The following is a 13926-nucleotide window of genomic DNA, read 5'->3' on the forward strand; positions in this document are numbered from 1 at the left end:
CACACTGTTTTTTTTTTGTTTTCCCTTTTTCTACCGTTGTCCCCTACTTTTTGCTTTTGTATTTTCACACTTTATGTTATAAATGAATAAAACTAAAAAAAAAATACTGCATGATGCTTTGGTTAAGTGAGAAGAGCCAAGTGTAAAGAAACTATTTTGGTGTTCTGTGTACCTTATTTCTTCTACTGAATTAACATTCCAGTAGGCCGCCATTTGCTTCAGGAATTTAGCTGCACTGCCAACAAGCACTAGACCTTTTAATGTATATATACATAGGAAGTAATGGAGGAAACAGAGATAATTGATATGTCATTATAATAAAGATGCTCCTTTCTTTCTGGCAATCTTGACCTGTAATGAAGATTGGAAACAGATCAGAAAATGTAAGTTTATATTTCTGATTTAAAAGGCCTTTAGATTTGTGATCATTTATACCTGTCAGTTTGTGAAGCCAGAGGCAAAAATGTCCACATCCATCAAGCGAGTTTAGTGTTGGGATCCTTGCACTTATGGATATATCTGGAATCAAACAAGCTGTGAATGAGATACAGCTATTCTAGTAGATCTTTTGGAGAGGTATCTTTATTTGATTCTACATGTCCTTTCATAGCAGGATTGGATTGAAAATTTGCCGTGCTTTTTCCCCCTAGCTTTTTTCAAGGTCTTTTATATCAGTATTGGGGGGGGGGTTGTTCCTAGCTTTTACATTGCCAATATCTCTTGAGGATAGAACTTTGTAGTGTTTCTACATTTAATTTGGTATATTTGATGCTCTTAACTTCCAATCTTCATTCCAGACAATATTAAAAAAAACACCATAGTAATTCATCCATCTTTATTTCAATTTTATTCTTCAGCCTATTCGGGCAAATCCAATACTTTCGACCTTAGCTATGTTTTTTTACCAGACTTTGTTATAAACAGGGGGGATTAGACTTCCTGTCCCTTAGAACTCCTAGCAACAGCAAACTTAGATAACCTGTGCTTTCATCGGAGTAGTAGTATCATCCATGCATGACATTAAAAGTTACTAAATGAAAGATTATTATTTATTTTTATTTATTTATTTATTTTAATTCCATTTATATCCCGCCCTTCTCTGAAGACTCAGGGCGGCTTACAAGCTTAGCAGTAGCCTTCATTCTATGTATATGCCTGCTTGTTAGGGCTTTCACACACACACCCAAGCGGCATTATTACAAAGTCAGCTTAATTGCCCCCAACAATCTGGGTCCTCATTTTACCTACCTCGGAAGGATGGAAGGCTGAGTCAACCTTGAGCCTGGTGGGATGCGAACCTGCACTAATTGCAGGCAGCTGGTGTTACTTAAGGAGGCATTAGCCCACTGCTCCACCAAGGCTCTACTGCAGATTAAATTAACTAGAACTTTTTTCAGGTTGTTGAACTTTTTCATCAGTGCAGGTAGACGTCGAGTTAGGACAACAAATGGGACTGGGAACTGTTGCTAAACAACACAATTGTAAAGAATGGTATCTTGTGACCACATCACTTAATGATGGCAATTCTAGCAGTTCTAATTGCCGTCATTAAGCAAGGACCTCACTTAATCGTGAGTTCCAACTTCTTGCTAGCTTCCCTATTGATTTTGTTTGTGGGAAACTGGTAGGGAATATAGGAAATCATGGTTATTTGGATGCCACATGCCCAGATTATGATTAAGTGACTACAGGGACGTTGCAATTGCTGGAACTCTGAGGACCATCATAAGTTCCCCTTGTTTCGCACTATTATAACTTTGAACAGTTGAATGAATGGTTGTAACCTAAAGACTACATGTATAGAGCTGCAGTAAGTGAAACAACTTGTATGCAGCAGTCTGTTGCTAGGTGTTTGATTTGATGATTTCAGTTTCTTCTCTAGATGGAAAATTCAGCAGTTCCTAGGGAAAAGATACAGAGAAGAACAAAGCCAGTATCAGAGATGCATCACTGTACAAGCTATAGTCCAATTCATGTTTGTTCAACACCTTATTCACATATTAGACAAAGTATGTGCCTCCTTTCAATGTCATTTGAACTCTGTTTGAATTTAAAACTTTGTATCATATTCTAGTGGTGTGGGCTTAATCATATTGTAATTGCCAATTCAGAACTTTGATTCCTTCACTATTGTCTCAGTAGTGTGTGTGAACTTGTAATTTTATTATTTAGAAACCTATGCTATGTAATGGGATTTGGAATGCTCTTCATTATCTCTTTGTGAAGACTTGGAACAACTTTTGTAGCAGACCATTGCCATCTTGTGGCCTTCCTGGAGTATGACATTTTCTTTTAAAGTTTTAAGTTGTCACACAATCTGAACTGTTTGAAACATCTTCAATTTTGAATGTCTGCATTGTAACATTTAAAATTGAAAGGAGTGTTTACATTTTTAAAAATTAAAGCTCGATTTTGATTGTCACTTGTGAGAATGATATGTCTGTAAAGGAAATTTCTCTAGTCATAATCCTACATACTCTGTGGTCCACAGTTGCCGTTATAGAAATTATTTTAAACCATTATATTTAACCCTTTAATTATCTAAACTGCAACATAGGGTGTGAGGATCCTTCTTTTTTTAACACATTAAAGTTAAGAGATGAGGTGGCCCTTGAATGGTAGGTGGTAGTAGCAGGAATGACTAAGCCACTAGTCCAAAATAGGAGAGAGCCAATGAATGAAGATGTAGAAGGCATCTGGAAGATGAAATTTGAGAACTCCAGATTTCCACCTTATGGACTCAGGCATTTAATACATTTAGTCCTCGACTTACAACACTTTATTTAGTGACCACTGAAAGTTACAATAGCAATGAAACAAACGATTTATGTTTCCACACTTATGACCACTGCAGCATCTCTGTAGTCACGTGATCAAAATTTAGACGCTTGGCAACTGACTCATATTTATGACAGTTGCAATGTCCTGGGGTCATGTGATCACCTTTTGTGAAATTCTGACAAGCAAAGTTAATGGGGAAACCTGATTCACTGTAACAACTGTGTTACTCAACAATAACTGCATTGATTAACTTAACAACTGTGGCAAGAAAGGTTGTAAAATGGGGCAAAATTCACTTAACAAATGTCTGACTTAGCGATATAAATTTTGGGCTTAATTGTGATCATAAGTCGAGGACTACCTGTATAGCTTCAAGTGTGTAACCACATCTCAGGTTGAGGATGCAGCTAAGGGTGTCTTCTTGACATGATGCTCTGTTTAGGAGGTAGAATGAGTAGCTGCCTGGTTGTTCTTGATACCCTAGCCCAGTGGCCTTCAAGCTTTTGGGTGCTAGGGACTGGTTCTGTGCAGGATAGTTTTTCCCTGGATCCCATGCTTGTGCAGATGCCAGTCTGCACACTGAGGGGTCCCCAGGCACAACAGCCCACTACCACGCTGTGGTCTATTTGCAACCGGGGCATATGAGCGGTGCGCCAGGCATGCACGCAGCTCATCTTGCATGAGCGGCAGGCCAGTGTATGTGTACACGCACACGCAGCTCAACTTGTGCAAGTTGAACTGTGCAGGCGTGTGTGTGCGCCGCCCTGTCCCTCACCTCAGTTGAGTAAGCCGGTCCGCTGCTCACGTAGCCTAGTTCTCCTCTGTCCCCCCGCCCCCCAGGTTACCACGCCACAAAGTTTGAGGACCACTGCCCTAGCCAATATCAGGGACTTGATTGCTTGGACCTTCAGTTCTCTATATAATAAAAAGGTCTGAATTATTTCTCCAAAAGGATCATGAAATAAAATTGGTCTGCATTTTGGGATGGGGTGTTGGGGGAGAATTTGCATTAGCAAATTAATTAGACAAAGTTAGTATAGTGGTAGATATAGTGAAAAATGGAATCTTTGCTATTATCCCTCTATGGAGTTTGGCACCAGCTAGTAGTCTGCTGGAACCTGTTGCCACCCATCAGGTGCTAACACTGCAAAACAAATCTGGCTTTCAGGAGTTGTTCTATTTCTCAGAATGCTCCTATTGCCACATTCCAGATAATGATACTGAACAAGGTGTACTCAGCACCCACTCCACCCACAACCCATGACATGGAAAATAGTATTTTCATCTTCTTCCTCAAAGCTGAATTTAGATTAGGTTTAGTATTTAAAGAGATGGGTGTGGAACATTAAAAGCTAAATTTAGATTACATTTGGTAAGAGATGCATACTTGGGGACCCCCGTCATATACATTTTAACCCAGTTCCTAGACATTCAGAATGTCATACAATCCTTAATTTGTATCATACCTGGCAAGATGAAATTGAATTTTTCTTCAAGATCTTCAGTATGATTGTTTTAAGCATATGTATTATGATTGTTAGTATGGCTTTTGCACACATATTTTAATCATTAGCTGCCAAAAAGTAAGATATAAAATAAATAAGGCGGGATACAAAGAAACAGGCATTTTAAAGTAGTATTACTATCTTGTTTTTTAGATGGCGTAGAAATTATGGATGCCACTTTTGCATTAAGCAGCAGCTCTTCACCCAATACGTCAGATGCTAAAACAAGCAAGGTATAGGTTTTGGTAACACATGTAAACATGTATATACAGGTTTACCATGCATGAAATGTGTATTGCATTTTGTTTATTTGTGTTTATGTAACCATAGGACACCATATTATTCCCATTTCATTCTTCCATTATAATGCTAGAATCTGTTTGAAAAGTATTGCAATTTGGATATTTTTTCTCTCTCTCTCTTTTTAACGCTTTCTAGAAATATGAAGCTGCAGCTAGTACTCTACTCCTGGAAGATAAAATCTCCAACTCGAAGAGGAAATTTTCAGGTAAAATAAATGCTAGCAAAGGAAAGTTGGATAAATCTGAAAGAAAAATAACAATTTTGTCACCGATGTTCTAGTTTTTAAGGAGAAGGATGGTGTCTGTCCTCTACTTTCTCTCCCACTGTGCTTTTGTGGCTTGGACAGTTTCATTATCAACATTTAAAAAGGCAAGCTGTATGGGTCCAAGTGATGTGGACAAGGCTTGGTTTGAATTGCAAGTCCCATCAAAATTTCAGTGGCACCTAATATGGTGAAAGTCTAAAGTGGTGAAACTTCCCACTAACTACTGGGTATGGGTTTCTTTTTCTAGAATGGTCAGCCGATTTCAATAGAAAACGCTCCAAGCACACTGAAAGGCTGCCTCGTCATGAATCCAGCATAATCTTTGAACCAAGAAAACTCTTTTCCTCCATAGAAATGGCAGATGAAACACCAGAAGGTAATCACACTAGAACTCCAGTAACAACATTCCGTAAAATTTGGAGCAAAAAATGTGTGATCTGAATCAAATTTGCCTTCAGATAATGATGCTAATGATGTTGTTATCCATTCAGTTGGGACTGACTCCTGGCAATTCTATGGGCCAGATCTCTCCACATCTTCCAATCTTGCACTACTTCTTTGAGTTTTTCTGTGCTTTGGCTGGTGTTGGCTTTGCCTTCAAGAATGGATACAGTAATGAGTAATACACCTTTTTCACCTGTGACGTCTCAAAAGCAAAGGGGGCATTCTGAGGACAAGTTTTTGATCCATTTTTAGCAGCTCCCGTTTTTGCTAACGCTCTCTTTAACATAGTCTGCATTTTGGATTTCATCTGTTCTGTCATTGTTGATGATCTTGAGTATTCCCTGAAAAGGTAGCTTAAGAGACAAAATACATGGTTCATAATCTTTATAATTGATAGCCTGATTCTAAAAAAAAGGCCTGTGTGTGATTTTAAGAGTTAGAACATGGAAGTGTTCAACCTTTTCCCTGTGCTTCAATCTTTATAAACATCTCCGCTCTATAACCTGTTATACTACCCCAGAATCAAAGCATTTTAGAAGGTAAGACTGCATCCTATTAATTTCCTTATGTTAATATTTATATAGCCAATTCACCTCTCTGAACAGTTCGTAAGCTGTTGCAATTTAATCAAAAATATTAAAACAAATTAAAATACCATGAATGAACAGATTATATACTGAAATTCCCAGATGGTGGTGATTTTAAAAAAACTTTAAATGGCCTTTATGAGTAAGATCTCCAGAATGCTAAAATAAGCATCAAGATGAATTATTGTACAGCTACTGTAAATTAAGGGGAGGAGACAGTGATCCTCACACCAAGGTTTACAACAAAAATTTAAACTTTTGTTAAGTATGGATGAGAGATACTGTGTTTCAGATAAACTGGCAATGTTTATTTGTAGAGGTTTCCCATCTTGTACATCATGTCTACAAAGTTAAAGAGTTTTCCTATTTGTTCAGTTAAACACAGATTTGTATTTTTGTGGGCTGGTTATTGTTGCAAATGCCTTACTAGGAGAGCTGTGCTTTTTTTGCAGACCAACCTTTAAATGAATTTGAGAACCAGGTATTTGCCTCTAAAATACTTGAAGAAGAAATCGGTGACTCGGGGGTTATTGCTGCTTTTGAGAATTTTACAAGTGAATTGAAGAAAACATTTTGGGTAATTCTTTTTCCCTACAGATAGCTGACAGTCATTTTTGTACTGCGAATAACTTCCAGATAAGCTCACAAATATGTAAACAGATTTTTTTTCCTGTAGCAAATTCCCTTATATGCAACCAGTTTGTTCTCCTTCTCTTTTCTATATCTCTTCTTTATACTGCGTAGTCCTTACAGATAATTTAGATCAGGTTTGTTCTTGTTACTACAAATAATTTGTGATTCTAATCTCCCAGTTCTATGACTTAGTTTAGATACAAGAGGATGGAGATTTATACACGCAGAGTCTTGAAGGTACCTGAACAGAATCTATCAGCCTTGTTGCATCGGATCCATGAGAAGCGGTAGGTGGTACCCTTCTTGTCTAGTATAAGCACAGTGATCTCTTTTCCTGGTAGACGTTCCTGGAGACCAGACTGCTTATGCATTTGGCAAAATAGCTCATGGTTCATAAGATGAAGCTTTGATGCTGCTCTGTTCATGTAGGAAAAACGCTTGTTTTGTTTGGCTAAGGAGTATTTAAAGCATGGTCAAAACAGGATAATGTATACTCTGCTTGATTTTCGTATTTCAGCCCATGACTGTTCTTCTTTATGTGTCTTACATTGGAAGTGCTTCCATAAACAATTAATTAAACCAATTACCATGGTATGTTAGACATTGGTTAGGCTTATTTGTGTCTTGCTGTTGCTTTGTGTGAATTGAGCATCAAGGTAGAATGCGTACAACAATGCTTTAATATTGTAGGCTGTAAAGAAGTATAATAATATAATAAATAAAAGCAATAGCTGGGGGAAACCTGTGCACAGTGGTTAGTTTTAACAAGGCTTCCACAATAAAAAGCTTTGAAGGAAACCAAATCTACCAAAAATATGATTCGCAAACAACTTACAGGTAGTCCTCGACTTACGACCACAATTGAGCCCAAAGTTTTTGTTGCAAAGTGAGACATTTGTTAAGCGAATTTTGCTCCATTTTACAACCTTTCCTGCCACAGTTGTTAAGTGAATCACTGCAGTTCTTAGTGACACAATTATTAAGTGAACCTGGCTTAACCTGGTTGACGTTGCTTGTCAGACGTTCGCAAAAAGTGATCATATGGCCCTGGGACACTGCAACCGTCATAAATATGAGTCAGTTGCCAAGCGTCTGAACTTAGATCACATGACCGTGGGGATGATGCAACAGTCATAAATGTGGAAAAACAATCATAACTCAAATGTTTTCAGTGCCAGTGGTCACTAAATGAACTGTTTTAAGTTGAGGAATACCTGTATTAGATGTTTTTCAAACTAGATTGGTTTACTCATCAGTTGATTTCCAAATCAAGCTGTGCAAAGCTATTAAGTCACTTGGCAGAAGCTGATGAAATTGATAATGGCATTTATATTTTGCCCTAGTATATAGATGCGGTGGCTCAGTGGGTTAGGACGCTGAGCTTGTCGATCAGAAGGTCGGCAGTTTGGCGGGTCGAATCCCGAGTGCCGCGTAACAGAGGGAGCGCCTGTTACTCGTCCCAGCTTCTGCCAACCTAGCAGTTCGAAAGCACGTAAAAATGCAAGTAGAAAAATAGGGACCATTACGGTGGGAAGGTAACAGTGTTCTGTGCGCCTTTGGCATCTAGTCATGCCGGCCACATGACCATGGAGATGTCCTCGGACAAGCGCTGGCTCTTTGGCTTTGAAACGGAGATGAGCACCGGCCCCTAGAGTTGGAAACGACTAGCACGCATGTGCAGGGGAACCTTTACCTTTACTATAGCAATACCAAGATTCATTTTGCTAATGAAATACGTATCTTCGATATATCCACTACAGACTGCATGAATTGGAAATCTTCCACAAGAGTGTTGTTAAAGAACTTGCCAACCTTGAGAAGAAAACGGAGTTTCTCTCAAGCCTTGAAAAGGATACCATGGTATGTGTGATTATTCTCTCTCCATTGTTGGTTAACTGATTTTAGTTGTTTGTCATCTGACTCACATTAAGAAAATTTGTTACAGGAATTTTGGACAAAACAATCCAATAAACTGAACTGTAAGCTGAATGCATTTTGCATTCATCAGATACAGAGGTATTTAATTTTTTTCCTGTCTGTCCAAAAAGCACCATTAATGTTTCCTTTGCACATCTTTTCTCTTGGATGTGGGTTCAAACATCTCTACCTCACCGTTGTTAGAATGCTTTATACTATAAATTAAAAGTGACAAACATCAAGGAATGGATGGTACTTTCTTCTCCAGTGCTATTTGCAGTTTTCCAGAGCAGTTTGAGTAAGGCGGTGGTTCTTTTTTAGGTATATAGCAATAGCACTTAGACTGTTTTACAGTGCTTTACAGCTCTCTCTGAATAGTTTACAATGTCAGCCTATTTCCCCCAACAATCATCCTCATTTTACTGACCTCGGAAGGATAGAAAGCTGAGTCAACCTTGAGCCGGTCAGGATCGAACTCCTGGCTGTGGGCAGAGTTAGCCTGCAATACTTGCATTCCAAATACTGCGCCACCCACTGCGCCACTAGATCGTTCACATGCACAGTATGATTTTCCAGTTATGCACAATCCATCATGTTGTACCCTGAACAGCAAATCCTATTTTGGGCAGAGACCTCCAATTATATTACCTCTGATATTTTACCTGACACATTCAGTTTTTTTTTATACTAGAGGTGAAAGACCCTATCATATATTGCACAAGTAACAATGAAATTTAGATTGCAGTCTTTTGTTTTAGGGAAAGCAGTCATAGTCCAGGTCTGTTGTATGAGTGAAGTGGGAACTAGATATATAAACTTCAGGTTTTTTTCCACTTTGCACATCTCAGTTGCTTCTGCTTTGCCTTTAATTGCAGGATACAGTCCATGGATACACTGCTGGAAGACGTAAGGGGACTGGATGAAATAATTCACAATGAAAATGTATGTGCGTATAATTCAGTATACATTTCAACAATGAAATTTGAGATACATAAGGATTAACAGATTTCAGCTGAGTATGAAGATACACTTTTACTAAACATTTCATGTAGAGATTAAGTATCTGGTCTCTAGTTACCTACATGAGCAATGTTCTCCAGTTTGACACCCACCAGATAGACATATTGTGGCTTTTTCTATATGATGGGTTGGTATAAAAAGTGATAAAAATTGTATTTTAACTCGTGGTTCGTTTCAGTTTCTGTTGAAAAATGTCAGCATAAAGGATGAAACGGTTTTCTTCCTTTTCCCACAGGATGGAAAAGCCACTGACCACACGGAAGAGCAGAGCAAAAGTGGGGCTGTTGTCTAATTTAAGTTTATCTTAACTGTAAGCTTAAGCAACACTCATCAAATATATCAAGTCACTTGAAAATACACTACATGAATATATTCAGTAGTAATTGTCTCATTATTCAGTGCAATCATAACATTTTCAGTCATTTCTTGGCCACAAGGGGGTAATACTGATTAGTTTATTGTGGAAGAAAACCCTTCAAATTCTGTTTTGAACCACAGCAATCAGCTACATTAGAATATATATATATATATATATATATATATATATATATATATATATATATATATATATATATATATATATATATATATATATATATATATATATATATATATATATATATATATATATATATATATATATATATATATATATATATATAAAGGGAACACAAGATAAGACATCCTACTATTAAATACAGTACATTGTGTTGTTTAAGTGTTCCCTTTATTTTTTTCAGCAATATATATATATATATATATATATATATATATATATATATATATATATCTTATTTCAACCTGTTGTAGTATTGCAAACAAAATTAAATACTGATGCCTGTTTCTAACTAGAAACAATTGCTTGACTATTTTCCCCCCATTTTTATGGTGGAGATTGTCGCCAACTTTCACAGATGAAAAATTAGGTACTGTAAACCTCAACGTACAATTGGTCACTTAGCAACAGCCGTTTTCCCCCCCGCCAAGCTGCTTATGATGTACTTCTTAAGTTCTGATGGCCGCATTTTGTGCACTCAGGAACTGGACCACATTTATGGCTATTTCTAGCACCCCGGAGTCAAGTGAAGTTTTTAATGTTTTTTCCAGAAACTAGTGGTTTTTTCCAGTTTCCGGAAAAAAATGAGCCAAAGCAAATAATGGACTTGCTTAACTAGTACAGTGTTTGCTTTACAACTGCTGCATTCTCTTAATGACCACTGCAGAACAAAGTAAAATCGGGTCGGTAACTTGATGTCCTGTTTTACAACCATCATGACTTATCATAATTATGAGGGCCAATCAGGGTCATAAGCCAAGGACTATCTATATACAATATCTGGGGTGAAACAGTCTGGATGACTACCAGACAAATGACAAGTTTACTATATCTTGTTTTGGCATCCTTTTAGGAATTGTGAAAGACCCACCTCACCCTGTTTTGAGTACCTTAGAAAAGAATCTTCTAAATCAGGGGTCTCCAACCTGTGGGCCATGGCCTGGTACTGGGCTGTGGCCTACTGGCCACTGGGCTGCATGACAAGTTAGCCAGTGCACACGCACACCCTTACGGTGGCGCCGTGGCTGTGAAAATAGGATGCAACTCCAAAGGGCGCAAAAACAGGCCCCGCCACGAGTGTGAAAATGGGATGCCATTGTGCCATGGGGCGCAAAAACAGGATGCCGCCACGCAGGGCGCAAAAACGGGCACTACGCAGTGCGGAAACAGCGCTGTTCTGTGCAAGAACAGGGTGGGGCTACAAGTATCACGCAAGCACTAGCCCCGCCCATGTACATCACCCACATGCTCATGACCCTACGCATGCGCATGTAAAATGCTTCCCCCTGTTTCCCTCCGGTCCGCCAGCTGAGAAAGGTTGGTGACCTCTGTTCTAAATCATTCCTCCATGAGCTTTAAACATAACTGCATTTCACTTTATAAGAGTGTGAATCCTTTCTGTATCCACTTGCTCACCATAATCCATGGAAAAACAACTTGCCAAATGTTTTGCAAATCTTGAAAATCAATGCGGTATCCCTGTAGTAGGTTGGTGAGCCAAACAACAAAGAAAGAAACTAATGATAAAATTGTATCTAAAGAAAACTCACAGTTGGTACAAAGATTATTTTCTACATCTGCTTGAAAGGGAAAGGCTGTTAAAATAAAATACGATATAGGTTTTTATAGGGTTGAAGAAAGTAACTGAAAGTTAACAGTGAATGGTTTGCCAGCTAATGTGTTTGAAGCTATTTCAGTGCCAGACGGACAAAAAGAGAAGACTTTAAAATATGTTGCTGTAAAACATCATTTATTTTCAATGGTCCATGTTTACAAGAAAATCATTTTAAAAGCCATAATCTTGGTTGTGTTCAAAATAGCAGCATTTTGATTGGTTTTTCTGCATTCAGTGAATACCTGAATGTAGCTTATTCAAACGGTTTTAAATGTTAACAGGATAACATTTTTTTCAGCCCTTTAAAAGCTTGATTAAGCTTAATCATTAAGGCGATGTTAGGGTTTTTTTTTTTTTGAAACCATCAAGGTGAGTGAGACAATCCTTGTATAATTTACCATCTCTAATATTCACTGACCTGTGGAAAGGTTTCTAAGAGAATCCCTTCAGTGACGCATGAATATTGTTCATTATGGGTCCTCCCCGTTACAGAGGTTTGCTGACTTATTTCGATTAAACCAGACATGTCAAACACAAGGCCCGGGGGCCAGATCCGGCCCACGAAGTGGTTTCATGTGGCCCGCGAAGCCATCCTGGAAACAGTGAGGGAACGGCCCCCACTGCCTTGGCCCTGGCCCAGAGACCCTCCTCCTGCCAGAGACCCTCAGATCTGTCCGACTCCTGCCCAGGCCCCCATAGGCACCCTTGATGTGAACGATGTAGAGCTGGCCACGCCCACCCAGTAGGCCATATGCACTCTAGCCACGCCCACCCAGTAGGCCAAGCCCACCCAGGCCACACCCTCCCAGCCCCCTTGAGGGCAACCGCAATGCTGATGCGGCCCTCAATGAAATTGAGTTTGACACCCCTGGATTAAACTCTCTTCCTCAGTTACCCTCAGTAAACCTTTCAGTTCTCAGCACTCCCAATCAGTCAGATCAGAACTTGGCAACTTTAAGACTTGTGGGACTTTAGCTTTTTTACTTCCTGAAGCCCACAAGCCTTAAAGTTGCCAACTTTGGAGACTCGTGGTCTAATGCAGCTGATGGAATGAAGTTTTTCTAGGGTTTTTAGTGTTGACTTTCAGTAGAGAGTTATGGGAAATTAAACTTCTTTTAGGAATTATAATACAGAAATCCTCAATCATACTATTGAACCTTTCAGAGAAATACTTAAGCTGAATTGGTGAAAAAATGTTTTCAGTGAATCTCTTATCTACTCTGTTTTCGTGTCTTCCTCCCTCTGCTATAGGAATGATAATAACGTACTCTTCCAAATTGGTTATGAAGTCAGACACTAAAAATATAGAAATGGTGTGCAAAATAAAATGTAAAATGATCAGTCAAATACCAACTGTCCCCTATCATCATTTTACTTTTAGAATTGATCATGTCTCTTATGTGGAATTACCAGCTGTGCAAATGCTTTTGTCCACCTGTTACCTATTTCTATAACAATAGAAAAGGTATCAAACTGGATAAATGGATTTAGTTCTATCTAGGGTGATTTGGGTAGCCCTATCTTCAGTATTTGAATTCTAAGGATATATAGCTTTTCACATCTCATGTGAATAGAATTTTATTTGGTACCCAAAATGCCAACTTGGCATACATGGGCAAACTTGCTTTTAGGAAGGCTGAGTTATCTTGTTGCATTGCTAGTCTCAATTATAATATTAATGTTAACGTACACTCAACTAGTCATTTGATTTGCTGAATCGGATTTAGTTGTCTGTAGTGTGGCATAATGAGAATAGATAGTGTCTCTCTTGAATTTCAAACCAGCGATGGATATTTGGGAATAAAACCAAAATTGTTGGACTTCAACATCCAAAGTTAATAACTTTCTGGCCATTGTGTGATTGTCAAGGTGTTTAAGGTATATAGCTATGGATATAATTATTTAAGGAGAGGTTTATGGAGCTTTTCCTGTTCAGTTTTAAAACAGTGCATTTTGAAAAGATGGCATACAGACACACTAATGTTCCGATGGTTTCACTGTAGCTAAATGTGAATTTGTAATTAATCCCATTGCACTATATATTCCATCCTGTTTCTAGAATGGGTGATAAGAGCAATCTGTAGCACCATCAAGGTAACAACCAAGATTTTGAGCACACAAGATTTTTCCCCCTATTATAAATCAAGTAAAACTAAGAGAACACAAAAAAAGGAGTGAGCTGTATCACTGAACAAATAATACACATTGTTTTCTCATAGACTGCAGTGTGCTGCTAGCTTAACTTTTTAGATTCCATTCAAGAATATCCAAATCTTTGTTATTAAAGGGAAAGTTCTCAA

The 13926-nt window shown here is 38.3% G+C and overlaps 1 protein-coding gene across 1 annotated transcript in view; it reads left to right on the forward strand.

Annotated features, from left to right (window-relative positions):
* The window catches only part of SYCP2L (synaptonemal complex protein 2 like), a gene marked incomplete at both ends in the record, with an annotated part of 39233 nt that extends 29486 nt beyond the window's left edge, over positions 1 to 9747 (forward strand). Inside the window, 9 exons of the mRNA XM_081325585.1 lie at positions 4440 to 4519; positions 4725 to 4794; positions 5102 to 5230; positions 6338 to 6462; positions 6711 to 6805; positions 8279 to 8378; positions 8464 to 8534; positions 9311 to 9377; positions 9691 to 9747. Coding sequence (XP_081181711.1) covers positions 4440 to 4519; positions 4725 to 4794; positions 5102 to 5230; positions 6338 to 6462; positions 6711 to 6805; positions 8279 to 8378; positions 8464 to 8534; positions 9311 to 9377; positions 9691 to 9747 — 794 coding nt within the window. The remainder of the gene's footprint in view (positions 1 to 4439; positions 4520 to 4724; positions 4795 to 5101; positions 5231 to 6337; positions 6463 to 6710; positions 6806 to 8278; positions 8379 to 8463; positions 8535 to 9310; positions 9378 to 9690) is intronic.
* Positions 9748 to 13926: the final 4179 nt, after the last annotated feature.

This window comes from Vipera berus, assembly GCF_964194415.1.
Source record: "Vipera berus genome assembly, chromosome: 3".
Classification (NCBI taxonomy): domain Eukaryota; kingdom Metazoa; phylum Chordata; class Lepidosauria; order Squamata; family Viperidae; genus Vipera; species Vipera berus.